This window comes from Onychomys torridus, chromosome 16 (assembly GCF_903995425.1).
Source record: "Onychomys torridus chromosome 16, mOncTor1.1, whole genome shotgun sequence".
NCBI classification, from domain to species: Eukaryota; Metazoa; Chordata; class Mammalia; order Rodentia; family Cricetidae; genus Onychomys; species Onychomys torridus.
The window spans coordinates 47,552,365-47,580,115 of record NC_050458.1 but is presented as its reverse complement, the minus strand read 5'-3'; the positions used below and the strand labels follow the sequence as shown (position 1 = coordinate 47,580,115).

The window sequence follows — 27,751 nt, the reverse complement described above, 5'->3', positions numbered from 1 at the left end:
GTACCTGGAAGTTTCTCCACTGCTATTGGCCATTCAGCTTTTTATTAGACCAATCAGGTGCCTTAGGCAGGCAAGGTAAAGCAGCAACACACCTTCACATAACTAAACAAATGTAGCACATCTTCACATAGTTAAATAGTCCACAACATAAACAAATGCAATACATCTCTACATAGTTTAACAAATGTAACACATCTTTGAATAGTAAAATATTCCACAACAGCCAGAATTGCACAAGGAGAGAGGTACAACATCTTGACTTATGTATATATCCACTCCTAGGACTTCCCTTTAGCCCCAACACCATCAGAACAAAGCCACATGCAACGTGATTTATGTCATTTATGTCCATCACTTTGAGTACAAACTCCTTTGATTTGGCCAGATGCTGAATGTTGCAAGATATTGATCACTTTGTGAACCCCAAGATTACATTATTCCCTAGAAAAACCTGTTCCAGTTGTAGTGTGGCTAGGCCCTAGCACACATTTTTAATCCAAGTGCTTCCTGCTTCAATATTGTAAACAGAATTAAGTAAAGTCAACCATAGATCAAGAGGCAGAGCAAGTAATCAGCTGACTTGAAGTGAACATAGGGTTATTAGTAAAAACCATAGAGAATAAAGGGGAGTCTGGAGGATGGATACAGAGATGCACAGGAAGTAGAAAAGAGGGATATGGAGGTTGGAGAGAGCATTGTTTGAGATGGCAGTGGAGGACAGAGTTTTTCCTGGAATGTTGGGTGAGGAGGAAGTTCAGCTGGGTGCTTTCTTTGTCTCTCTGAGCTAGCAGACTTTCACCCCAGCATTTGGCTCCTGAGTCTTTATTGATGAAATTAAACAATTGAGATTCTGTTGTAAACAACAACTGAAAATATTAAGAGAACATTTGAGAGAAAGCACGGGCTTCCTTGCTGAGGTAGGAGGCTCAGGGCAGCCCACAGAGCCTCATCTGTGCTGTCCATCCTCCCTGAGGAAGCTGTGTGCCAAGGCCATGGGAAAGGCCTTCTGGGAGTCCACTGCAGGAGGAAAGGTCTGGACCTTGACAAACCTCTGAGAACAGGAGAGGAGGGAGAGAACCTGTGTCCTCTGTCTACATGGAAGCCACAAAGGACTGTGAGATTTTCTGGGTAGATTATTTCTTCTGTTCACCTGCAGGGCAGCTACCCACCAACCCCACAGCTCCCCAGAGTTTTCTTGAGTGTGAGCAGCAGGAAATATCAATAGAAGGCTTTAGATTGTGGAGATAAACAGATAGAAAATACAGGATAGCCTTGAGAGGGCCTGGAACCTATTCCCATGGGCCCTGACTGTCTCTGCCTTAGGGTATTTATAGAAATGCCAAGGGGTGGAGCAAAAGACCTCCCCCCAGCACAGCCAAGTGCAGACCATCTCAGACACCTGCACTCAGGCCTGTGGTCCAATCATTTTCTCTATGCAGACCTGCTGGGTAAAGCCACTAGGAACCTGAAAATGGGCTCCCACAGGTTCCCCTTTCTTAATATATAAAAAACAACTCCTTATTAAGAGCTTACAGCAATCTCCATAACTGTTACACCTCCCAGTACGGGAGTAGACAATGATAAAGATGGCATTTCTTTTTTGGATTGGCTCTAAGGTGACTACAGCAGTCTTAGCTGCATCCAGCCCTTTCTAAACCAAAAACTCTTAAGGCTACAAACTTAAAGAATTCCTTAGCTTCATCATTACCATTAACAGGTTAACAAATATTGCTGTACATAGTTATAGTTCTCTCAATCTTACAACTTAAAGCAAACAGTACCATTTGAATTAAAATAAATAGTGCTATACATAGTTACAATTTTCTCAGTCTTACAACTTTAACTCTTAATAGAACCATTTGAATTTTCTTGCTAACAGAACATAAGAAAAACTTCTGATGCTTTCACATCAAATTTAAATATTTCCTTAACTTCAAACCAGGGTGCATTAATACCAATAGGTTAACATAACTTCTACAAACATACATTCAACCTTAATTCACTCATAAATCCTTTTCTTTATAATTTTTTAAACAAAATCTTGAACCTAGTTAGAAAAACCCAAACATACACTATTCCTACAAACCCATATTGAAAAGCAGTATTCTCAATCAACCATTAACACTTTGAAAACTTTTATCAAAATATCCAAAAGCAGTTTCTTAATAAAACTCTTTACACTTTAAAGTAATCTCTTAGTATACCCATTAGCATTTCTAACTAACAAAAACATAACATTAATCCACCTCAAATAAGATTTTTTTATTTTTAATTATTGTTTTATTTTATAATTAATTTAATTTTACATATCAGCCACAGATTCCCTGTCCTCCCTCCTCCCACCCCCAGCCTCTCCCCCATCCCACCCCCCATTCTCACCTCCTCCAAGGCAAGGTCTCCCCTGGAGATTCAGCTCGGCCTGGTAGATTCAGTTGAGGCAGATCCAGTCCTACAACCAAGGCTGAGCAAAATGTCTCAGCATAGGCCCTAGGTTTCAAAAAGCCATCTCATGAACTGAGGACAGGTCCCAGTCCCATTGCCTGGGGGGCCTCCTATACAGTTCAAGCTAATCAACTGTCTCACTTATCCAGAGGGCCTGATCCAGTTCCATGGGGGCTTCTTAGCTATTGGTTCACAGTTCAAGTGTTTCCACTAGTTTGGCTATTTGTCCCTGTGCTTTTTCCAATCATGGTCTCAATATTTCTTGCTCATATAATCCCTCCTCTCTCTCACCAATTGGACTCCTGGAGCTCCACGGGGCTTGGCTGTGGATCTCTGCATCTGCTTCTATCAGTCACTGGATGAGAGTTCTATCATGACAGTTAGGGTGTTCGGCCATCAGATCACCAGAGTAGGTCAGCTCAGGCTTTCTTTCAACCATTGCCAGTAGTCTATTGTGGAGCAATATTGTGGAGGTATCTTTGTGGATTTCTGGGGAACCTCTCTAGCCTTTGCTTCTTCCTATTCCCATTCTTCATTTATTATGATTTCTTTTCTTGTTCTCCCTCTCTGTTCTTGATCCAGCTGGGATCTCCCACTCCCCTAAGATCTCTTTCCCTTGACCCTTGCCCTCCATTACCCACCTCATGTCCAGTTTACTCATGTAGATCTCATCCATTTCTCTGTCATTGGACGATCCCTGTGTCTTTCTTAGGGTCCTCTTTACTAGGTAGCCTCCCTGGAGTTGTGAGTTACAGTCTGGTTATCCTTTGCTTTACATCTAGTATCTACTTATGAGTGAGCACATACCATGTTTGTCTTTCTGAGTCTGGGTTACCTCACTCAGGAATATTTTTTTCTAGTTCCATCCATTTGCCTGCAGTCCTCATGATGTTATTATTTTTCTCTGCTGAGTAGTACTCCATTGTGTATATGTACCACATTTTATTTAGCCATTCTTCAGTTGAAGGGCATCTAGGTTGTTTCCAGGTTCTGGCTATTACAAATAATGCTGCTATGAACATAGTTGAGCATGTGTCCTTGTGGTATGATTGAGCATTCCTTGGGTATATGCCCAAGAGTGGTATAGCTGGGTCTTGAGGGTACAGAGTGGGAAAAGATCTTCACCAACCCCACATCTGACAGAGGGCTGATATCCAGAATATATTTTAAAAAAAACTCAAGAAATTAGACATCAAAATAAACAACAGTACAATTAAGAAATGGTCTATAGAAGATATTTTTTAAATGAAATAGACTATGGAAAATTACTTCTCCCTTTTTTTAAATAAAATTTTAAACAAAATCTCAAGCCTAGTTAGAAAACCCAAACTTTTCCATTTATATAGTTCCATTTGTAACACAAAACCAGTTCCATAAGTAATTCCATTTTTTACATAAACAGTTCCATAAAACAACAGTTTCATTTTTAACACAAAACAATTCATGAATCACTAGTCAATAAAACATATATGCAAGGGTTGGGGATTTAGCTCAGTGGTAGAGCACTTGCCTAGCAAGCACAAGGCCCTGGGTTTGATCCTCAGCTCAAAAAGAAAAACAAATAAACAAACAAACAAACAAATAAAGCATATATGCATACACAAAACTGCATCTTGGGTCTAGGTAGAAACAATACATTTCTTCATTTAAACAGTTTCATTTTTAACACAAATAATTCCAGAAAACATCTCGTAGGTCACCAGTATAAGTAAATTCAAAATTGTCCCATTGCAATGAAATCACTATTATTCATTTCTTAAATCCCAAAATTCAAATAATAAATTCTGGTACTAGCCTTCCAAATATGAAGAAATCCATAACCAAAGCATTTTTGTAGTTTATCTCATCTTTTAAGTTCAAAAAGTTCAAAAAAGTAAATTCTGCTATCAGACTTTCACTTCCAAATATGAAGAAGCATTTTACAACCAAAACGCTTTGCAGTCAACAATTTTAGTTCAGATCAGCATCTCTGCAACTTTCATTCTCAAGCCAGAGACCTTTTTAGTTACAGCAATATTCTAAACTGCATCGTTTTTGCTGTTAGCTCAGGTTTTTCTCTGTTGCATTGGTTTACCACAGATGTCAACTGCGGATGCCTTGTGCTGGTTCTGGCGTCCACCATTCTTAGCTTCTTAGCGGCTTCTGGAGCTTTTGAAACCATTCAGACTGCCTGCTTTGCAGTCTACTAGGACACTACCTTCTGTGTCTCAGGATCTTTCACCATGTACATTAAGAATAGACTCACACTCAATATTTATACTTTTTCAAAAACTCACATATAACATATGCTTAAGCATAAACTCACACTCAACCTTTTTACTTTTTTTGTTTGTTTGTTTTTGTTTTGTTTTGTTTCGAGACAGGTTTCTCTGTGTAGCTTTGCGCCTTTTCCTGGAATTTACTCGGTAACCCAGGCTGGCCTCGAACTCACAGAGATCTGCCTGCCTCTGCCTCCCGAGTGCTGGGATTAAAGGCGTGTGCAACCACTGCCCGGCACATTTATACTTTTTTACAAACTCACATACAACATACTTATTGATACTTCTTAAGGAAACTATAAGACTACTTTAGCAAATATATTTTTTATTTACTTCTTGTATTCATTCTATATTCTTTTTTAAACTTATGTTTACAACTAGCATCTTCTTACAAGCTTATTGCTACATGTCTTAAGACTACCTTAGGTACTTCTTGCAATCTTATATTCTTAAAGAAATTTTATAGATCTATTTTACAAACTCATATAGTGCTATCATTACCATATATCTAACTTAGCAAACACCTAAAGATTTCTTAACGTCTACATTATCTTCCAACAAGACAGTAATTTTCTACTTCTTACTCTTAATTATTATCACTATCTCTATTAGGAAGATTCTCTTAACTAGACAGGAAGTACACAAAACATTTCTAAAGTTCAGAGCTTATCATTCTGAAAGTTCTTGAGAAATAAGAGTTTAATTCTTTAATGATCTCTCAACTCTGGAATTTAGTGACTTCTGTTGCTATGCATTACTTTATGCATTCCAGATCTTCTACAAAAACTCTATTGAGAGCTATCTTGGTTTACAGCAAACCCCAAAGAAATAAAAAGAGAAGAGAAGAAAAACTTTGTAAGGAACATTCTGTTTCTGAATTGTTTAGCTGGCAACTCAACAGTCAGTTTCCCACCAGGAGAAGATAGTTGTCTAAATTGGAATTGGGTTCCAGACCTGCAGCTTTCAGCAGGTCTGAAAACATTGCTGAAATTTATTTACGACTGTCTCAAACTCCTCAGCAGTCTGGAAGCCTCTTTATTCTCCTCTATCCCCAGACTGCAGGATGGAACCTTACCATCAAGAGCATTGTTTTAGCTGCGCTTTCCCCTCATCGCCAAACTCTGATACAATTTAAATTTTTTAAAGCTGTATTTGCCATGAAATCTTTAACAATGCTGATGTTTTGGATAGATTTTTTTTATAAAATATTTTTATAAATATCAGCCGAGGATTCCCCTGTCCTCCCTCCTCCCACCCCCCAGCCTTCAGCCCCAATACACCCCCCTTTCCCACCTCCTCCAAAGCAAGGTCTCCCCTGGGGATAGATTTTTATTAGCCCAATATTTTCAACAAAACTGCTACTATTCAAACAAGTCAAGAACAGATGTTCTTTCATGACACATATCCTTCATTAGCGTAGTCTGAGGAAAAGTATTTTCATTATTTAGTATTTTCACTACATTAGGTTTAACCACTGATGGTATTGTTAGCAGCTGTGATATTGAGCATTGATTTCTTATAAGGAACTTTCAGGTGGAGCAACTATTTTGTAAGACAGCTAGATTTTTTGAAGTTTGAGTCCCATCTATAAAGCAATTATTTCTTTTCGAATGCCTGTTTCCTTGTCTCCTTATTAGATTTGCAAAGGAATCATTCGTTGCTGGCTGTTTGTTCAAAAGGTAAAGAACTTTTAAAATCTCCCGTAAGTTTCTTCATATCTAAGACAACGCTCAGTGTACAAGCCGCTTTCCCTTGTTTTAAGGATTTTATAGTGGCTTGTTGACAAGCGGTTTCTAGTTAGAGGCTGTCCCTTTACCCAAATTCACCACAGCCTCTCTGTGCCACAATTCAAACAAACTTTTCTTTTGTAGCAGAACTTTCCGTTTACTCTACAAAAAGCTTCACTTCTGGATGAGGGTGAAATTCTCATTGAACTACCGTAAAGCTCTTAGCAAAATTTTGTACAGCTATTAGGGAAAATAAGGTATTTTCTCAAGGAGCCAAAAACCATGAAGCTCCGAGTTCCATATTCTTACAATTTTTCTTTGGAACTAACATTCAGCCAACTCTGAGATGGTTTTCTTCCTTCTCATTCTTTTTTTTTTTTTTTTTTTTTTTCCAGAGCTGAGGACCTAACCCAGGGCCTTGCGCTTGCTAGGCACTGAGCTAAATCCCCAACCCCCCTTCTTATTCTTTTAAAAGCTTTATTTTATGTTTACTATGAACATCTATTCGAGCTGAAAAGTTCTTCCAGGCAATGTCATCTTTAGTGGAAAAACTACCTTTCCCAGAATGCATTTCTCTATATCAGTCCTTGTTATAAGCTAGTTTAAGAACTTCATTTCCCATAGTTCTTTTTGGGTCTGAAAGTCAACTTCAAGTTCTCTTTTACCAGGCTTACTTTCAAAGTTCTTGCCCTGGAGGTTTGAGCCAAGTGTTTTTAAGTTTTCAACAACAGGAGATAGGGAGATTTCTGCTCTCTCTGAGCTGGCCTCAACAGGTGTCTCTTTCATCTGACACTGGTCCTGGATCAGAACCGAACCTGCCTAGCTAGCATGCATTGAGGTGGGCATTCCTTTTACCAACTTTCTTCGGAGCTTGTGTTTGCCTTAGCCAGGCAATGGAAAACAACATTTACGACAGCTTTTCTATAGCTCCTTCAGAGAGATGTTCTCCCACCAATATATCTTTATCTCATTTTGCTTGTTCCTTTCCCCCAGATGCAGAGCTTCAGATATTTCAAGCTGTGGATCTGTTCCCCTGCCAGCTGCCTCTGGAGGTAGCCCTCCCCCGCCCAAAAAAAATTTTTTTTCCCCTCAAATTCTAGCAGCTTTTCTCGGGTCATGCATTTTTCTGGGGGAGGAATCTGTCCCTTCTCCATTTCTTCTTCAGAGAGTCTTTCTCCCTGACAGTTCCCAGTTTGGTTTCAGTTTATCCTCCCCTGCCCCAGAAACCGTTTCTGACACTACAGTGTGACTGAAGGTAGGGCTTTTTGTCCGTTTCTGTTTCAGGGTCTGTGAGGTTTGTGTTCATAAATCAAGCTTATGCTTTTGTAACAAGAGAGATTTTTGTCATCTCTAAGCTCACCTTAGGACAGGTGTATCTCCCTACATTTCACCTGGCCTAATCACTCAGCTGGTTGTATTTGTTTGTCCATGTGATTACAGATAGTTTATGTCAGAGGCAATCACCCCTTAGGGCTATACTCCCTCATCTCACCAGAAGTCAGTTGAAACCAAGTTTTTCTTAGAAAGATGCTTTCTCTGATAGAAAAGAGCTTTTGCTCCTGGTTAGTTCTCTGTTCTGCCCTGGCTGGGCGCTTTCCCCATACAGTGTTCCTGACTCAGCTGCCCAACTGCAGACGTAGTTCAGCTTTACTGCTTTCCCAGAAAGGTCCTTTCTCTGATAGGAAAACTTTTCCCAGATTTCTTTTTGCAGCTGTGGATGCTTCGTAGCCCCACCTATCAACCCGGGATTTGCAGGAAAGAGGGCAACTGTGCTGTTCCTGCCGGCTTTAGCTTTGTTCATTAGCATTTTTCCCCTGGGTCCTGCACCTTCCTGCCTCAGCTGTGTACTCCAGGAAGTTGTTCACAACTGCAGGAGCTCTAGTATCCCTGGAATGCACTCAAACTTGGAGGTACTGGCTAGTTGCTTCTCCGTTTTTGGTTAGAAGCAAGGATACAATGCTAAGAGAGAGGCTTTGCATTGCTTCAAGGGACTTTGTGCTAGGGCAATTAGGAGCACCTTTTCATCAGTATAGACACTCACTTAGAAACAAAATCCTTGATGCCTCAGCTCAGCTGTAGCTAAAAGGCTTGGCTTTTTTGCTTTTCCCATGTAGACAGTTTCTTGTTCTGTTGGGCTCTTTACCTACACTCTCCCAAGCATTTCCTCAGGGGATTCTGACCTACAGCCTTTTACTAGCTTGAAGTGACAGCTTAGAAGAGAGGTTTTTGGGAACTCAAGCACTGCCTCCCTCATTGTAGGGAGGATTTTTAAAGCTTAAAGAGGTTCTGCTATTCTAGGAGGTTTGTTGTTTTCCCTTAGAGCGAATTACAGGTGATTCCCATACTAATATCTTCAGGTGATTCTAATTTTTGTCCATCTGAGAAAGTTCTGAAAGGTTTTTAGCTTAAAAATTTTAAGAGAGCTTTTAGTTTGAGAAAGATTAAGACTTTTTAGAGAGATTTTTTTCCAAATTTTACCAGAAAAGCTTTTAGTTTGAGAAAGATTTTTTTCCCAAGAGAGAAAGACCAACTATTCCCAAAACTTCTGAACTTTAAACTTTTTGGCTCCTTACACCCACATTTTTGCCTCAGGGAAAAATCACTTTCTCTTGCCACTTGGACTTAGTATTTTAGCTGTCCTTAGGCCAAAAGCTGCCACAGGAATCTTTTTTCCTGCCCAATAAGCTCAAAGAGTTTTTTCCCCTGGCCTTTAAGTTGAAAGATAGATTTTTTTCCCCTAGTTTGCATACATAGCCTCCAAGTTAGAAAATTTAAGAGTTTTTCTGCCTAGTTGCCTAACTTATCTTGAATAATTTTTTTCTACATGCTATTACACTTCTAAGTTTTTCCTACACTATATTGCTATACTCTAATTCCTTATTTTTCACAGATAGAAATTGAGAAAGAGATAGAAGATGGAAATCTTGATAGAGTAGATTTTTGCACTGCAGCATCAGACATCCTTCCAGTCTGTATTTCCTTTTCTCTTGAGGATAAAACCCCTTGCCCTTATTAATTTCTTTACTTTCACTTCTACACTGGACCAGCCACTTCAACTGGCAGGGTCTAACTCTCACTTTCGCCAAAACTCTGCATAAATCTAAATATTACTATTATTTTCCTTTGTCTTTAGTCCCTATTCCTTTGTCTTTAGTCTCTGTTCATGGTGCCATTGTGCGGGGCGTCTACCCACCAACCTCACAGTTCCCCAGAGTTTTCTTGAGTGAGAGCAGCAGGAAATGTTAGAAGGATTTAGAGTGTGGGGATAAACAGATAGAAAATACAGGACAGCCTCGAGAGGGCCTGGGCCTATTCCCATGGGCCCTGACTGTCTCTGCCTTAGGGTATTTATAGAAATGCCAAGGGGTGGAGCAAAAGACCTCCTCCCAGCACAGCCAAGTGCAGACCATCTCAGACACCTGCACTCAGGCCCATGGTTCAATCATCCTCTCTATGCAGACCTGCTGGGTAAAGCCACGAGGAACCTGAAAATAGACTCCCACTTTCACCCTGGACTTCAGGAGCCTAAAGTCTGGAACAGAGGAGGAGGAAGGTTTGGGGTGGAAATAAACAGGCGTGGGTCCTGGTAAAAGAGGCTAGGAACTGAGACTGGTCCAGGAAGATGCTGAGCAGAAGCAGCACACAGGGCCAGCCAGGTAGTCAGCAAGTAAAAATTTTGTCAAGCAAGCCTAGAGACCTAATTCAATCTCCAGAACTTATTTCAAGTGGAAAGACTCCATGTGTGTTTACTGTCTTTTACATTCTCACAATGGCAAGTATGCATACACACACACACACACACACACACACACACACACACACACACACCATGTGACACCTACACCATATGCACACTTGCACCCATATGTATGCATATTATGCACACATGCCTACACATATGCTCACACACTATCAACAAACACATATACTACACTCATGTACATTCATACACACAGACACATTCATACAGTATATATATATATATATATATATATATATATATATATATATATATATATACACACACACACACTGTGACAGAGCAAGACAGTGCAGATATTCCTCCATCTCATATTCTTTTGACGCCATTAGGATTGACTAGAATTTGATCTCCTGGATGCAAAACCCCATGGTTAACCACCCACCTCTATTCTAGGGTACCCCATGTCAAAATGACACAGCTAGCTTGTCTTAGCTTCTATTGAATTGCCTGCTCGTGCAAACCTCTCTCTCCAGATAACTGCTTATCTTGGCTGCTGTTAAACTGTTTTCTTGCACAAAACCTCCCTTGGAGCTGCTGAGCAACATAGCATGATGTGGTTTTTGCCTTTAAAAGCCCCTTGTTCTAAATGCATGGGTCTACACTTGGGTCCCAAATACCTGAGTATAGTCCCAGTCAGCTGGAATAAAGACTTTCAGTTGTCTATAGACTGTGTCTGAGTGGTCATATCTAGTGGGCTTCTTATAACAACACTATGCACACACATGCACCACACACAGACATATACAGACATGAATACATACATATACTTAGACATATATGCACACACAATAATAATGAAATAAATTTAAAAGCTACTAAAGGGCTGGGCAGTTATGGCACATTCCTTTAATCCCAGCACTCGGGAGGCAGAGCCATATGGATATCTCTGAGTTTGAGGTCAGCCTGGGCTACAGAGTGAGTTCCAGGAAAGGCACCAAAGCTACACAGAGAAACCCTGTCCTAAAAACAAACAAACAAAAAAGCTACTAAAGGAAAGAAGCTTCCAGTTCTCTCTGTGGCTGTCATAGATGTTGAATGTGGTCCCAATGTTCCTATACATCCCAGGGTACCTTGACAAAGTCTTTCCAGAAGACATGGTACTTATAGGTTCACAGGATAGCCTGTTGCCTAAGCACAAGAGGACCCAGATCCTGCCCAGACACCCTGAGACCTGACCAATGTCTTCCTGGCAGAGGTGGAGAAGGTGAGAAGTTGTAGGTGGTAGTGTTGGGTAAGGACAAGAAAGACAGAGCCTGTGTGTCACACAGTAACCCAGGATCTGGACTTCCTGGAGACAGTGGAAGGTTATCACAGGCTTCTATCCATGATCCTCTCAGCCCACTCTTTCTACCTGGCCCAGGTCAAGGGAAATCCTGAAGCTACTTCAATGATGAGAACCTGCACATGATGGTGGCTGCCCTGTTCACTGCAGGGAAGGTGAGCACCTCCACCACACTGGCCTGGGCCCTGCTGCTCATGGTCCTGCATCTGGATGTGCAGTGTGAGTCTGGCTGGGGCTAAGAGGGAGGAAAGGTAAAGGCACATTCTCTGAGCTGACTTGAGACACTTGTGGCTCCAGCAGTAGTTTGGCCCAGCAAGAGTGATGTCCATCCTTTTCAAATGAATCCTGCCCTATCACAGAGGTAGGAGAGGATTATGGGAGAGTCTCCTGGGTCTTCTTCACTGAAGAGCTGTGTCCCACTAGATCACATCCAACAGAATGTTGATGACATCATAGGGCAGGTGTGGCATCCAGAGATAGCAAAACAAGGTTGGCATGACCTTCACCATAATGTCATTCATGAAGTGAAGTGATTTGGGGCTTGTCTCATTGAATTTTATACATGACCTCCTGTGACACTGAAGTACAGGGCTTCCCCCAGGGCATTCATGGGCACCCTTTTCCTAGAATTTCCCCTAAACAAAAAAGGGTGGTAAAGATCATGTGGTAGTTTGAATGTAATTGGCCCCCAACTCTCATCTCCTTCTCTAGCACCATGGCTGCCTGCATGCCACCATGTCCCACCATGGTGATGATAGACTAAATCTATGAATTTGTAAGCCACCCATTAAATGTTTTCCTTCATAAAATTTCTGTGGTCATGTTGTCTCTTCACAGTAATAGAAACCCCAAGACAGACCAAGACCATCACCTCCTGGATATCCACATGGTGACAGGATCAACCTGGGTGTGAGTACAATGCACTCATTGCCCAAAATTCCCCAAGGGAGGGTATCTGATGCACAAATTCTAAGTGATCTTATAATAATAATAATAAAAAAAACCCTGAGCCAGATATTGGGGTAATTGCTGAAAGAACAGAGAGACAAAGGAACAAGCCACTAGAGAAACTTCTCACTACTTCTGAAATCCTCAGGCCAAATGGAAGGTGAGATCCTATCTCCAGGAATCCTCTGACTGAATTCTTCTGACTGCTAGGCCAAAAATCTCTAGTTCCTGTCTCCTCACGCCTTACCTGCCTTTCTTCCCCCAGCCACATCACTTCCTTCCTGGTGCTGTGATTAAAGTCATGTGTGCTTCCCAAATACTGGGAAAAAAGGCACGAGATCTCAAGTACTGGTATTAAAGGCGTGTGACTCCCTGCCTGGCTCTGTTTCTCTCCTAGACTGAATCAATCTCATGTAGTCCAGGGTGGCTTTGAACTCACAGAGATTCATACAGATCTCTGCTTCCTGAATGCTAGGACCAAAGGTGTGTGCAACCACTGCCTGACCTCTATGTTTAATTGAGTGGCTTTTTCTGTCCTCTGATCTTCAGGAAAGTTTTATTTGATATACAACATACCCCCACAGGCATCCATCTTTTGCCTACAGGTCTGGAATACCAGGCAGACTTTATAGTGAAGCAGTAAATTTGAAGGACTACACTGCCTTGTCTTGGCAAAGTTCAGTCCTGTGTCCTGCTTATCCAGTCTGTACAGCATACTGTCAGCAGTCAATGCAAAAGCTGTTTCCTCTTCAAACGAAAGCAAACTCCATATGCAGTTTCTTTGGTGCCCATCATCCTTTTATGAAGTAAATTTGTGCTGCCAGGAGCAGATGTGTCTCATTGTCATGAAAAACCTTAGGTTATTAAATATCTTAAATCCCATATTCTGTAGGTCTTTGAAGTGTTTGGAAATTATCTGCCTAAAATATACATGTTTTACCTTGAAAACATACCTAATGTCTCTATAAGTTTAATGACTGTAGATTAACTACTAACTTCATTTCTTAGTCATACATTGCATTTTTAAATGAGCTGCATAAGCACAATACCCAAAACAAGATTAGAAGCATATATACAGTATAACAAAAATAACTTTAAATTTATATCAATATACCAAAATCCAAACCAAAGTAAAATATCTGAGATTTAATAGTTGTCTTTTTATTCTATATTCCTACATTCCCACAAAATGATAACAAACATCCATAACTCGCCAACTAATCAACAACCAACCATCCCACTTTTAGAGAATGTGTGCATCATGTTTTCCAGGCTGCTTCCTGTTGTCTATTGGTGAAGGCATCTTTAGGGGTCCCTGAGAAAATTGAGATAATGGCCAAGTCCTGGGGAAGCTAGCTATAACCTTTCTTGATAGATGTCACCTGTCAAGATTCAGGAGTTCTTCCTGGATCAAACCTGATCAATATCAACCCTGAAGGAATCCACAGCCTCTCATTTCCTGTGGAAATAAAAGCAAATCCTCTTTTCCAAAGCTATGCATTTTTTTTTTTTTTAGTTCCGTCGTAAAGTTAAGGCATTCTTAAACTATCCAGGCTGGTTTGTTTCCGCAGCCCTCCTTCAATAATATTTCTCTTAGCAGTTGTCATGTGCTTGTCAACAGTCAAAAAACTCAAGGTCATACAGCAACATACAGGACCCAGAATCCCTGTGCATTTCCCATCTCTAAGTGGCTTATTCTTCTTTTTAAATACTATTTACTTCTCTTTTTAAAGATTATTATTTTTAAACTGTTTCTTCCTCTCTATGACTGTCAATACCCTTTTACTTTCCTTAAGCCTGCGCACATTGTTAAATACTCTGTAACCTGTTTAGAAGGTTTTTTTTTTTTTTCCTACTTGGATCTGTCTTAACTACATGTCTGTCGTCTTTTTTTTATCAAAAACATTGCTAAGCAGTTTAGCTAAGACCTCCAGGAGGCTCTTATGGCTGGCTCCTCATGGCTCTTGGGTCATGAAAACAAAGTCTAAAGCTCCAGGCATGGTAGAGGTTGTGTTTGACCATGAACTTCATTCGGCCCTCAACTATGGAATGCCCGGCACTGTGCCAGGTGTTTTATGTAGGTTTTCGTTCCCACTTAAGTATCTGCTGCTCAAGGTCTCACTGTCCAGCAGAAACTCTTAAAGTGCCATATGCTCTTTTTATCTGAAGTTTTGTTTTGTTTTTCTAATCTCACTCTTTGGGCGCCTGCCACTCAGCTCCCAAATAAATACACAGAGACTTATACCTATTTGTAATGCCTGGCCTTAGCTTGGCTTATTTCTAGCCAGCTTTTCTTAAATTATCCCATCTACTTTTTGCCTTTTGGGGCTTTTACCTTTCTCTATTCTATATTCCTTTCTTTCCTTCTTACTCCATGATTGGCTGTGTGGCTAGATGGTTGGCCCCTGGCATCCACTCTCCTTTTTATGCTTCTCCCTCCTCTTCTCTTTCTATTTATTTTCTCTACCTGGCAGCCCACCTATCCATCTCCTGCCTTTCTATTGTCTGATCAGGTTTTAGCTGGTCTTTCCAGGACTTGGCCATTATCTCAAATTTTCTCCTTGGGACCCTAAGGCTGATTTGCCCACAGACAACAGGAAGCAGTCTACAGAAAATGACATCCACGTTCCCAAGAGTTGGGATGTGGGTTGTCCTTAGTTATTTGTTGTGTTGTGGGTTTCTGTTATATTTAGGGGGAATATACGAATTTAGGACTAAACAGAAAACTATTAATTTCAAATATTTTGCATTGGCAAGATTTTTGGTATATTGATACATATTTGAAGTTTCTTTTGCTGTACTATATATGTATATATATTTCTACTCCTATTGGATATTGTGCTTATGCAGCTCATTTGAAATGCAATGTAAAATTAAGAAATGAAGTTAGTAGTTAATCTATAATAATTAAATTTGTAGTCAAATTAGATATGTTTTCTATACTAAATAGGTATATTTTAGATAGGTAAGTGGTCTTCAAACACTTCAAAGACCTATAGAATATGGCATTTAAAACATTTTGTTAAGCTAAGGTTTTGCATGACAATGAGACACACCTGCTCCTGGCAGCACCAATTTTCATCAGAGATGATGGGAACTGAAGAAACTCCTTATGGAGTTTCTCTCACTGTGGCAAGGTCAGCCACTGGGCAAAGAAACTGCTTTTGCCTTGACTACTGACAATGTGCTGTGCAGACTGGATGTGAGGACGACACAGGAAAGTGACTGTTGAACTTTGCCAAAACAGGGCAGGACAGGCCCTCAAATTTTCTGCTTCACTGAAAAGTTTGCCAGATATTCTAGGCCTGTAGGCGACTGATGGATGCCCCAACACTGTGGAGGAACTTGGGGTGACTGTCCAGGTAACAAAATGTCTCTGTTGTTAGATAATATTACCTCCTTCTGGGTCTTTGATGAAGTAGATCTTTGGATGGTTATAGTTGTAGTTTTGTTAGTTATGATAGAAAGTATGTTATGTGTAAAACTTTGGATTCACTAAGACAGGCTAGATAATGCATGATTTTCCCTGAATATGCTAACTACAAATGGACAGACTATTGTAAATATGATTCTTATTTGATAACTGTTTTGTTGTGTCTAGTTTTATTATGCTAAAGTTAAAACCTTTCTTATTTAGACACAAAGGGAAAGTGTGGTAGAATATTATTTTAAGGTGTGTTACTTTGGTTTATGTTACATTTGTTTAACTCTGTGAAGCTGTGCTACTGTGCCTGTCTAAAACACCTGGTGGTCTAATAAAGAGCTGAACTGCTGTGTTTATTGCTCTGTATAAATAAAACGCTGATTGGCCAGTAGCCAGGCAGGAAGTATAGGCGGGACAAGCAGAGAAGAGAATTCTGGGAACAGGAAAACTGAGTCAGGAGATGCCAGGCCGCTGCCCAGGGAACAGTGTGTAAAGGCAACAGGTAAAGCCATGGACATGAGGCAACATATAGATGAACAGAAATGGGCTGAGTCAAGTGTAAGAGCCAGTCAGTGGTAGGCCTGAGCTAATGGCCCAGCAGTTTAATTAATATACATTTGTGAGTGACTGTTTTATAAGTGGTTGCAGGGAGGGGTGGGGGGGACGGGAGGGCCTGGGGGGGCGGGGCGGGGACTTGGTGGGACCTGGAGAAAACTCCAGCGACACTGAACAGCCGATAGCAAGGCAGGAGTAGGACAGGTGCCAAGTCACACAGAGAGAGTAAATAGAGGAGAAATCTGGGAGAACAAAAAGGTCAAGGAACAAGAGACGAAGGGGGAGGACACAAGACGCCAGCCACCCAGCCACCCAGCCACCCAGCCTGCCACGCAGTAAGAATGAAAGTAAGATGACAGAAGTAAGCAAAGGAGAGACCCAAGGCAAAAGGCAGACGGGACAATTTAGGAAAAGCTGGCTGGCGACAAGCCAAGCTAAGGCCGGACATTTATAAATCAGAATAAACCTCCGTGTGATTTACTTGGGAATGTGGTGACAGACCCCTCAAGAGAGCAAAAACAAACAACAGCTCACAATAGTCATCTTTCCATTTCCCTCTTGGCTGCCCATCCTATCCATGGCCTCTGGCATGAGGAGGACGTGTCAAGAAACAAACAGGGAATAAAAGACTGAGACCACCAAGTGACAAGGAGTGACCTGAGCTAACAGCCTCCAGGGACGTTTTGACACTTGTTGACATTTCCACAGCTTTTTCAGATCTGATAGAAGAAGAGCCCAGGTTCTGAGTCTGGTTCTCCACGTGGACTTGACAACCTCAAACCTGCCCACCAGGCTACACAGGCTGCAGACACCTTCCTCCCACTGGCCTCACGCACCACAAAACCAATCACTGGCATTTACTCTTAGATACAGGTGGTGTGTCTTGCCAACTGAGTGTTCCTTGAGGCTCCAAGGTGACTGACCCCAGGCTGTGGCATGTCAACAAATCCCTCAAAACTCTGCCTATGTGGTATGAGGAACAACACCCTTTCATCCCTGTTATGGGACACTGGAACCCATCCACCAAGAAGCAATGAGTGAATAAATTTAGACACACTGGCCTCCATGAGAAAAGTACCTGCACATCCATCTGGCCTCTGTGACAGTTTTAGGCCATGATTCGGGTTTCTCTGATTGGAGCTAAGAGGTCCCCAGGCTGTGAGTTTGGCCTTCCTCGTAGTTGAGTGACCTCACATCTGTACTCATGGCTCCCCAGGATGGAGCTGCCTTCCTCACACTGCCTGTCACTCATCCTCATTGGCTAGACCCACAAGCCACTTCAGTGGCCCTTCCACACAGTGATAGTGCCTGCCGAGTTGGTCACACCTCATGTCCTAAAGCCAAGTGTTCATGAAGCTTCACAAGAACACAATCCATTCTGAGACAATGTGCTCAGGGCCCCAGAGCTCTGGCCTATCACTGACTGACTTCTCTATACTTTGTGAACCGGAACCTTGAGACAGAGTCAACTGGTCATCTTTCCTCTGAGCTCACAGTGCCCAGGCATACATAACCACAGTGCACAGCTCCCTGTGGAGCAAGTGATGTTTCTCCCCTGGAAAAGCACTAGAGAAGAGGTGAAGGGCAGGAACCTCTGAGGCTCGCTTCCCCTCACCCATTCTCACCCCTCCCTACAAACCCTGGCTGAACAGTAAACACAGGTACTTGGCTCAAGGCAGAGAACAAAGTGCAGCCTTATCCCCTTCATAAGGGACCAGGTGCCCAGTCTGTCCATAGAGTGTCTGTCCTGATCTCAGGTGTCTGGAGCAGGTGTTCCACAAACAGCCTGGGAAGCAGTGGAGCAGCCATGGCGCTGTTGATTGGAGATGGCCTGTGGTCTGTGGTCATATTCACGGCTGTCTTCCTGCTTCTGGTGGACCTGATGTACCGACGAAAGTTCTGGACTGCCCGCTACCCTCCAGGCCCTTTGCCACTACCTGGGCTGGGTAACCTGCTGCAGGTGGACTTTGAGAACATGCCTTACAGTTTGTACAAGGTGAGACAGAAGGTGATGGAGGTGGGTAGAGGTCATGGTGCCCCTAAAGCCATAGGATTGACAGGAAGATGGTCTGCAAGAGGAGAAAGGCTGAATAGTTTCCATGTGGCACTTACTTCTGGGTCTGAGGACACTGTGGACTTCCTAAGAGCAGAGCTCAGTATGGAAGGCCATGGAGGCAGGCTGGGAGTCTGGTAGGACATGGCAGAAGTTGGGAAGGCTCCAGGTTCCTTGTGATCCCCTCAGTGGATGTGGTCTCAGGGACAGAGGGGAGGAGCCAGGTTCCAGTGTAGCCTGTCAGTCAGGAAAGAGATGTGGGGTGATGGCTGTGTGTTCTATAATCTCTTGCTGCTGTGTGGACTCAGGCCTTGCTGCCCATTTCAGGAACCCGAATTTCCCTTGTATGATGGGGTATGAAGGGGACAAGGACTTTGCTCTGGCAGGTCACCCCTGAATGACCTTACCTACTATGAGACCTTTGCTGGATTTAGAAGAATGGATACCCCATTCACATGGTCTCATACCTCATCATAGAGATAGAGTCAGTGACAGAGGTTTACACATCACCGGACTGAACCAAGGTCCAATAATGAGTACAATACAAATGTGCTCATGGTTGTGTGCTTGCACTGGTGACAGGTACACCCATGCATGCACACACGTACACATAAACACAAACACACAGAGAGAACTGTATGTTGAATTTTGATCTTCCAGTCTGCTGGGGACCTCCTCCTCCTGAGTGCTCTGTCCCTCTCCTTCAGCTTCAACAACGCTATGGTGACGTGTTCAGCCTGCAGATGGCCTGGAAGCCTGTGGTCGTGATCAATGGACTGAAGGCGGTTCGGGAAGTGCTGGTCAACTGTGGAGAGGACACTGCTGACCGCCCGCCAATGCCCATCTTTAATCATCTGGGCTATGGGCACAAATCTAAAGGCAAAGAGCTATCCTGAGGACGAGGCAGAGAGAACAGGGCATGAGGAGCCAGGGACAGAAGATGGACAGGACCTAATAGAGGGGATGTGTTCAGACAATGCAAGGGGAAGTCACTGGAACGGAGGGTGGAGACACTGAAGTGCCTGCCATGTGCTGCTATGTGACAGCAAAGTGCTGGGACACTGGTGGCTGAGACTGACCACAGGGAAATGTTGGGAGCAGAGGAGTCAGCACAGACACATGTATCATTGTTTATACATGGCACATGTATCCATGTTCATACACAGATGTGTCCTACAGGTGTGGTGTTTGCCCCTTACGGGCCTGAGTGGCGAGAGCAGCGGCGATTCTCTGTGTCCACCATGCGAGACTTTGGCCTGGGCAAGAAATCACTGGAACAGTGGGTGACAGAGGAGGCTGGCCACCTCTGTGACGCCTTCGCCAAGGAGGCTGGTGGGTGATGGGTGAGATGTAGAGATGTGGGCAGGCACTTCAGAGCAATACGATGACTTCCTTGCATCTCTGCTTCCAGGACATCCCTTTAATCCCATCACCCTCCTGAATAAAGGAGTATGCAATGTGATTTCATCCCTCATCTATGCCCACCGCTTCGAGTATGAAGACCCTTTCTTAAACATGTTGCTCAAAACATTACATGAAAGTTTTGGAGAGGACTCTGGCTTCACTGCTGAGGTATGAGTCTCAGGGTAACTTCTATGCTGTAAATCCTATCAGAATAATTATGCACTCAGGGTGAATGGGGTGAGGGTCTAGTGTGACAGTCAAATGCAGGAGGGAAGGCCTCCATGTTGACAAACCTCAGATAACAGGAGGGAGGAGTGGACAAAGGTCAGGGGCTCTAGGAAGGGAGTGACCTATGCCCCCTGTCTACATGGAAACCACACAAGTCTCTTAGATTTCCAGTAGAGTAGTCATTTTGTTTATCTTGGGCTACAAGACAGCCTAGAGGCTGGAACGGAGGAAGAACAAAGTTATAGGTGGGTACAAACAGATCCTTAGTCCTTTGTTGAAGAGACTAGGACCTGAGACTGGTCCAGGAGAACAGTGAGCAGAAACAGCATCCAGGGGCAGGAGATAGATGGTCAATAGGGTAAAGGGACTTACCAAGTAAGCCTGGAGATCTGAGCTGGATCCCTGGGTCCCATGGGGGAGATAGATCTTACTCTGCAAGTTGTTATCTTACTACCAATATGCAGGAATGCAAACACACACACACACACACACACACACACACACACACACACACACACGAGTCTTCATTAGCTGTAAAAGCAACTAGACTGTTGGGTTTCTTTCCCAGGTGCTGAATGCTGTCCCAGTGCTTCTTCGCATCCCAGGGCTGCCTGGAAAAGCTTTCCCCAAAATGACGGCTTTTGTAAATTCACTGGATAAGATGTTGATTGATCACAAGACATCCTGGGACCCTGCCCAACCTCCCCGAGACCTGACAGATGCCTTCATGGCTGAGATGGAGAAGGTGAGGACAGCCATGAACATGGGGCCAGTGTCTTTTGGCAGCAGTGTTCTGTAACTTGTGATGCCAGGCAGGTGCGGTTTACATATCCCATGGACCCTAAAATTGGGGTGCATGAATGCAATGGTAGATCATTTTGGCCATACTGCCTATATCCCTGAGGCTACGTTCTCTGTCTGTCTTAGGCCAAGGGGAATCCTGAGAGCTCCTTCAATGATGAGAACCTGCGCATGGTGGTGTTTGACCTGTTCACTGCGGGGATGGTGACCACATCAACCACACTGTACTGGGCCCTGCTGCTCATGATCCTGCACCCGCATGTGCAGAGTGAGCCTGGTTAGGGTTTGAAAGAAGGGTTAGGGAAGAAAGATAGAGGTGCTTGAGAAATTACTGTCTCCAGCATCAGCTTGACCAGGACTCACACAAGTCTGATCAAAATCTATAGTCACCTCTTAACCCATGGGAGAAGGTCAGGGAAGAGCCACCAAGGGACTGCATCATTGAGGGCATGCTGTCCCTCCAGGCTGCGTCCAAAAGGAGATTGATGAAGTCATAGGGCAGGTGCGGCATCCAGAAATGGCAGACCAATCCCGGATGCCCTACACCAATGCTGTTATTCATGAGGTCCAGCGCTTTGCAGACATTGCCCCAGTGAATATACCACATATGACATCCCGTGATATTGAAGTACAGGGCTTCCTCATCCCTAAGGTATGAACGGGGTCCCTTGTCCCAGGGTCACCACTAGGCAAAAAAGGCTACTAAGACAAAAACCAGCACATCCTGGATTTGCACATGATGATGGGACCAACCTGTGTGTGAGTATACAGCAGCCATTGCCCAGGATCCCCCAGGGAAGGGGGATGTCCAAGAAAATAAGCCACAGGAATTTGAGGGAGCACTACACACACAGACTTGATTTGGGTACCCATGGGAGCTTTGTCACAGGTCCTTGACTGGTACCAGAAAGGCTGTGTGGTTGGGGTGAATGAAAGAATCCAGTGTGTGCACAAAGAGGTTGTGCATGTGAACTTGGTGACCAGGGTCATGTTAACCATGTCCCAGTCCATGTTTACACCATTTGTCTCCTGCCAGGGAACGACCCTCATCCCCAACCTGTCCTCCGTGCTAAAGGATGAGACTGTCTGGGAGAAGCCCCTCCAGTTCCATCCTGAACACTTCCTGGATGCCCAGGGCCGCTTTGTGAAGCATGAGGCCTTCATGCCATTCTCTGCAGGTGCTGGGGGTGCCTGGCTCCGTGTCTCTTCCCAGGGGGCCTTGGAGGGTGGAGCACCCATCAGGCCCCAGACTGACTGAGCCCCTCTCCCACCCACAGGCCGCAGAGCATGCCTGGGGGAACCTCTGGCCCGCATGGAGCTCTTCCTCTTCTTCACCTGCCTCCTGCAGCGCTTTAGCTTCTCGGTGCCTGAAGGACAGCCCAGGCCCAGCGACCATGGGCATCTACGCATTGCCAGTTACCCCAAACCCCTATGAGCTGTGTGCAGTCCTGCGCTAGCTCGACTCTCCCAACCCTCTCCCAAGCTTGTGCTAACGGATGTCCAATCAACCTGTTCTGAGGCTGCCACTCATTCCCAGGCCAACCCCCATCCTTCTGTCATCTGTGTCCCAAGACAACAGTCTACAGTCAGTCTTCCCCTCTGCCTCAGACCTGCCCTTAGATCACCTTTAATGCTGTGAGAAAAGAGTTTACTGAGCCAAGTGGCACAGACCTGCAGACTATCATGAAAGAGGCCACGACAAGATGATTGCTATACGGCCTGAAATTCTTAATGGGCTCCTTTATCAAAAAATGGTGGAAAGTGGAGGTGGTCATGAGATGATTAAAAAAAAGGAGGAGGAGGGAATGAGAGGGGAAAACATTTTGAGGAAATCGGAAGAGAGGTTATTGTGCTGGTATTCAATGATTGACCCTAGATCACCAGGAAAGACCCATCAACATACCGGACAGAAGTTAAGACTCAGTGGTTCTTAGGGAAACTGTGAATGGCTTGTGCTGGAAGTCAGCCTTATTCTTGTTTTGGTGACAGATGTTGGTAAAGGTCTGCAAGACCCTGAAGTGCCACAAATGGTTAAGAGGTCTCTCAAGCTAGACCGGCTGCTGTCCTCACAGCTCAGGCTTGCTGCAATGAAAGGATGCAAGAGAACATCTGGGGTAGCAAAAGGTGACTGGTCAGAATCCCGAAGGATGGGCAGGATCCAGCTGTTCTGTCTGGGGCTGTCTCTCCAGACTGAAGAGAGTGTTCCCGGCAAGCATGTTGGACAGATATAATGGGTGTTACTCACTAGGAATGTTCAAGAATCTTGGGACTTGAATATTTGGGGCCATGGTGGGGCCAAGTAGAACATGGAGGCATGGAGCACCCCTAGAGGCTCATCTTAGCTTTCATATAATCTGAGGCCAGACTGCAGCATCCCAAGACCCTGACCTCTGTGGCATGCCTTGAGACACAGCTGTGTGGGCACACTGTTCTTGGTTTTCTTTTGGAAAAGAAAATGTTCTCCCCCTCACCCTCGTTCTAGGAATGTCAGGGAGCTCCCCTCCCCAAGCCCATCAGTAGTCAGACATTGGCTTTTGGAATGTACAGGACCAAACACTCACCAAGCTCGGGTGGCTTTACTTCACATTCCCACATCCTTGTTGCTCATAGGAAAATGCACGTTGTTTTCCCAGCATCTCCTCTTCTTCCCCTCCACCCCCTTTATTTTGTTTGTATATGCATGGGTATTTGCCTGCATGTGTGCAGTTCCCAAAGAGGACAGAAATGTGCATGGGATCTCCAGGGACTTAAGTTGAAGTTAGTTGTACATATCCTGTGGGTTCTGGGAATCAAGTCTGGGTCCTGAAAAATAGAAGGCAGTGCTCTTCACTGTACAGCCATCTCAACAGCCCTCCTCTTTCCCCTGTTTGATGGTACTGGAAGGTCTTACTCTAGCCTGATGCAATGTCCTACAGCCCCTATGCTCTGCATGTGTGGCATGTCAGATGAGTGACTTTTCTATGTCCCTGGTTCAGGGGTTCATTGACATAGGTGGTCCTTATTCACAGTCCTTAGCCTAACATAACCAGTATGCACAGCTCTTGTGTAGTCACCTCCCACATCCTGATGCCCTCCAGTGACTGAGCTCCTGGGAAGGGAAGAAGAGACAGGAAACTGAGGTAAATCTCCCTAGACTGCTCCAGCCCTTCCTGACACACGGACTGCAGAGAAAATCCAATAGTTCATCTCAAGACATAAGACAAAGAACAGCCTTCTTCTTTTATTGGGGACCAGATGCCAGGTTGCAGTAAGAGGTCTCCTTCCTGATCCTAGGTGGCTGCTTTGGTTGATGTGAGATGTGACCAGAAAGACCTAGAAGCAGTGATGTACCCATGAGGTAGCTGACTGGAGATGAACTGTGGCCTGTTGTCATATTCATGGTCATCTTCCTTTACTGGTGGAGCTGATGGATTGTTCCAAGCTCTGGAATTTCAGCTACGCACCAGGCCCTGTGCCAGTACTTGGCCTGGCTACTTGAAGCATCTGGACTTGGAGAACATCCATATAACTTGTCCAATGAGAAGGGGTAATTAAGAATAACAGAGACCACAGCACCTCAACTGTGCAGTGGTGGAACCCACCTTTAATCCCAGATTCTGGAGGCAGAAGCAGGAGGATCTGTGTGAGGGAGAGGCCAGCCTGGTCTTCAGAGTGAACTTCAGGAAAAAACAGGGCTACACAGTGAAACCCTCAACCAACCCCTTCCTCCTTTCCACCAAACAACAACAACAATAACAACATGAGGAGAGAGATAACAGCATCTCTAGCAGCAGATAGTGGTGGTGAAGCCACAGGATAGACAGGGAGCTGAGCCCCTAAGTAGCAGACTTAGCTGCTTCTTGGTGACAGGCTCTATGGGGCCCGAGGATACTTTGGACTTTCTTAGTACAAGGTGTGGGGAAGGACATGGTAGCTGATTTGGCATCCGGTAGCACAGGGCAGAGTTATGGAGACTCAAGTGTCCTCTGATCTCACTAATGGATGAGGTCGTGAGGATGTGGAAGAGGGATCAGGGTCGAATGGAGCATTTTAGTCAAGAAAGCAAGTGGAGAGAGGTGCTGTGTGGTCTTGACCTCACTGCCTGTCTCAAGGAACTTGACTTTATTTGTGCATGGTAGGATGCTAAGATGCCCAATGACAATTCCCATGCTCTTCAATGTCACATCCAGGTGCCCATTTCAGATAGGAGTCCTTTGTTGAGCTTACAAGATGCGACTTCCCCAGACACAAGGTACCAGATTTTAGGCTCTGCTTGTAGATCAGTGATACATAGGAGGACCTGGGTCCAATAAATACAAACCTTCCAAGACACCAAATCTTGTGTCCCAGGCCTGGTTCTGGCAGTCTGATGGACCTCTACCTTGGAGTCACTCTGACCTTTACCTTCAGATTCCAAACTACTGCAGAGATGTGTCCTACTTAGAGATGGCCTGAAGTATAAGTTGTGATCAATGGATGGAAAGTCATGCAGGAGACACTGTTGTAAACCATCTGCCAGTGCCCATCTTGGACCACCCAGGCTTCATGCCCAGCTCTAAAGTCCAAAGACTGTGTGGACACAGTTGGTCAGAGATGTGCATGGGGTTTAGGGAGCAGTGACTGTGGTATGTGATCAAGCAATGAAAGGGAAAGTCACTGAATTTCATCTTGGAACACAAGGGACATGGGATAGTGTGTGGTGCCAATATTTTGGAGGACCGATGGGTGGAACTGGACCCAGATGAGAAGATGAATGTGGGTAACAGAGGACGGCATAGCCAAGTATCCTTGGCTACACTCAGACTGTGTGTGTTAAAGTGTGGTCTTCTCACCTTGTGGGTCTGGATGGTGAGAGCAGTGGTGGTTTCGTCAACTCCTGCCTGGCCATGAACTCAGTGAGGCAGGGGGTGACTGAGGAGTCCACTGTCTCCCTGTGCCTGTGCCTCCTTCTCCAACCCTGATGACAGGTGGTGTGTAAAGGAGCCAGATAGTCAGAATTTTCTCCAGGTCCCCACACAGCTCCCAAAAAAGACAGGGTGACGTATTATTATTTATGAATGCTCAGCCTTAGCTTAGGCTTGTCCCACTCGCTCTTTTAACTTATTTTAACCTGTTCCTATTCATCTACATTTTGCCTCAGGGCTTTTTACCTTTCTTTCATTTGTAGTGGATAGCCATCCCAGCATTGGCCTGGAAGTTCCAACCCCCATTGAGGCTTCAGTAATGATCATGCCCACAAGGCAGGGCAGAGGGGGGAGCAGAAGACCGAGGATCAGGAGGAGGTCGCTCTTTTGGTTCGGGGACACTGGACACTGGAGGTAGACCGAGCAGAGTTCTCCAGAGAACACCGCTGGACTGCGCTATACCTTTGCCAGACCCTGCAACCTACCCCTTCATTTGTAAGTTACCCCACAAAATAAACCTCCCTTTTAACTACGTGGAGTGGCCTAAATAATTTCACCAATATTCATTCTGTATGTCCTACTTTCTTGCTTCCTCTGTGTCTGGCAGGCCCTTGAGGTATTGCTGTTGTCTCCTTTTCTTTCTTCCTTGGGCCTAAATTCCTCCTTCTTCTTACTCTGCGTACCTGGAAGTTCCTCCACTGCTATTGGCCATTCAGCTTTTTATTAGACCAATCAGGTGCCTTAGACAGGCAAGGCAAAACAACAACACATTTTGACATAATTAAACAAATATGACACATCTTGACATAGTTAAATAAATATTCCACAAGATAAACAAATGTAATTTATCTTTACAGCTTAAATTTATGCAACACATGTACGCATAGTTAAACAAATATTCTGCACCATTTCCCCCTTTTTTCTAAATAAAATGTTTTAGCTTTAATATAGTAAGACTGTAAACAATAAGAACAATTATCAAGTAAAAATTACATATACAATATGCAGTCCATTTGCATTTGGTAAAATCAGAGAAAATACTCCATTATCTATCCTAGCTTGGTGAGTTCAAATTTGTGTATCTAATTTGCCTTGTATCTTAACTTATATTACCAACGCAAAGTATCTTTTTAGACCTCAAAACTTTTTTTTGTTTTGTTTTGTCTTTCAAGACAGGTTTCTCTGTAGCTTTGGATCCTGTCCTAGACCAGCTCTGTAGACCAGGCTGGCCTCAAACTCACAGAGATCCACCTGCCTCTGCCTCCCGAGTGCTGGGATTACAGGCGTGCGCCACCACTGCCCGGCCTGTTTATTTTTAGATAAACAATTTAAGCTTTCATGTTTTTCAACCTTATAAACTTTACATCTCTTATATAAATTTCTTTTCTGAATTTGATAACAAGGAAAACTATAACTATCTCATTGTCTACTCCATCAGAGACCTGAAGGATATAATGTTACCTGAGTAACCAGGAAGTGCAGAGAAAGTAACTTACAAAACTATGGAAATGACAGACGCAGCCGGCTCCCTAGACAGCCACCCGGGGTTCCTCTGCACCATTGAGGCATCCATTTTCAGCCTGTAAGCTTAGAATAGCTGACAGACTTTTCTGTGAAGCAGGAATTTTGAAGGACTTGTCTTGGCAAAGTTCAGCACGCTTTCCCTTTGTATCCTGGTTGTCTAGCATACTGTCAGCAGTGGAGTCAAGGGCAGTTTCTTGTCCAAGTGGCAAGCTTTGCCACAGTGAAAGCAAACTCTATACAGAGATTCTTTGACACCCATCATCCTTTTATGAAGTAGCTTGGTGGTGCTAGCAGCAGATGTGTCTCACTGTCATTAAAAGATCAGAGGGCAAAGCCAGCAACTAGTTAGCCATAGAGGCCAGGCAATAGTGGTACAAACCTTTAATTCCAGCACTTGGGATTTCATATCTTTGCTCCCACTACTTGGGAGGAACACACACCTTCAATTCCAGCACTAGG

At 43.9% G+C, this 27,751-nt stretch overlaps 1 protein-coding gene across 1 annotated transcript; it reads left to right on the top strand.

The window, feature by feature from the left end:
* The first annotated feature begins 18,206 nt into the window (after positions 1 to 18,206).
* LOC118596794 (cytochrome P450 2D20-like) lies at positions 18,207 to 22,592 on the top strand. The gene is made up of 9 exons (XM_036207682.1): positions 18,207 to 18,395; positions 19,160 to 19,331; positions 19,632 to 19,784; positions 19,864 to 20,024; positions 20,653 to 20,829; positions 21,012 to 21,153; positions 21,350 to 21,537; positions 21,922 to 22,063; positions 22,163 to 22,592. Exons 1-9 carry the CDS (start codon positions 18,207 to 18,209, stop codon positions 22,318 to 22,320), a joined length of 1,482 nt encoding a protein of 493 aa, XP_036063575.1. The 3' UTR covers positions 22,321 to 22,592.
* Positions 22,593 to 27,751: the final 5,159 nt, after the last annotated feature.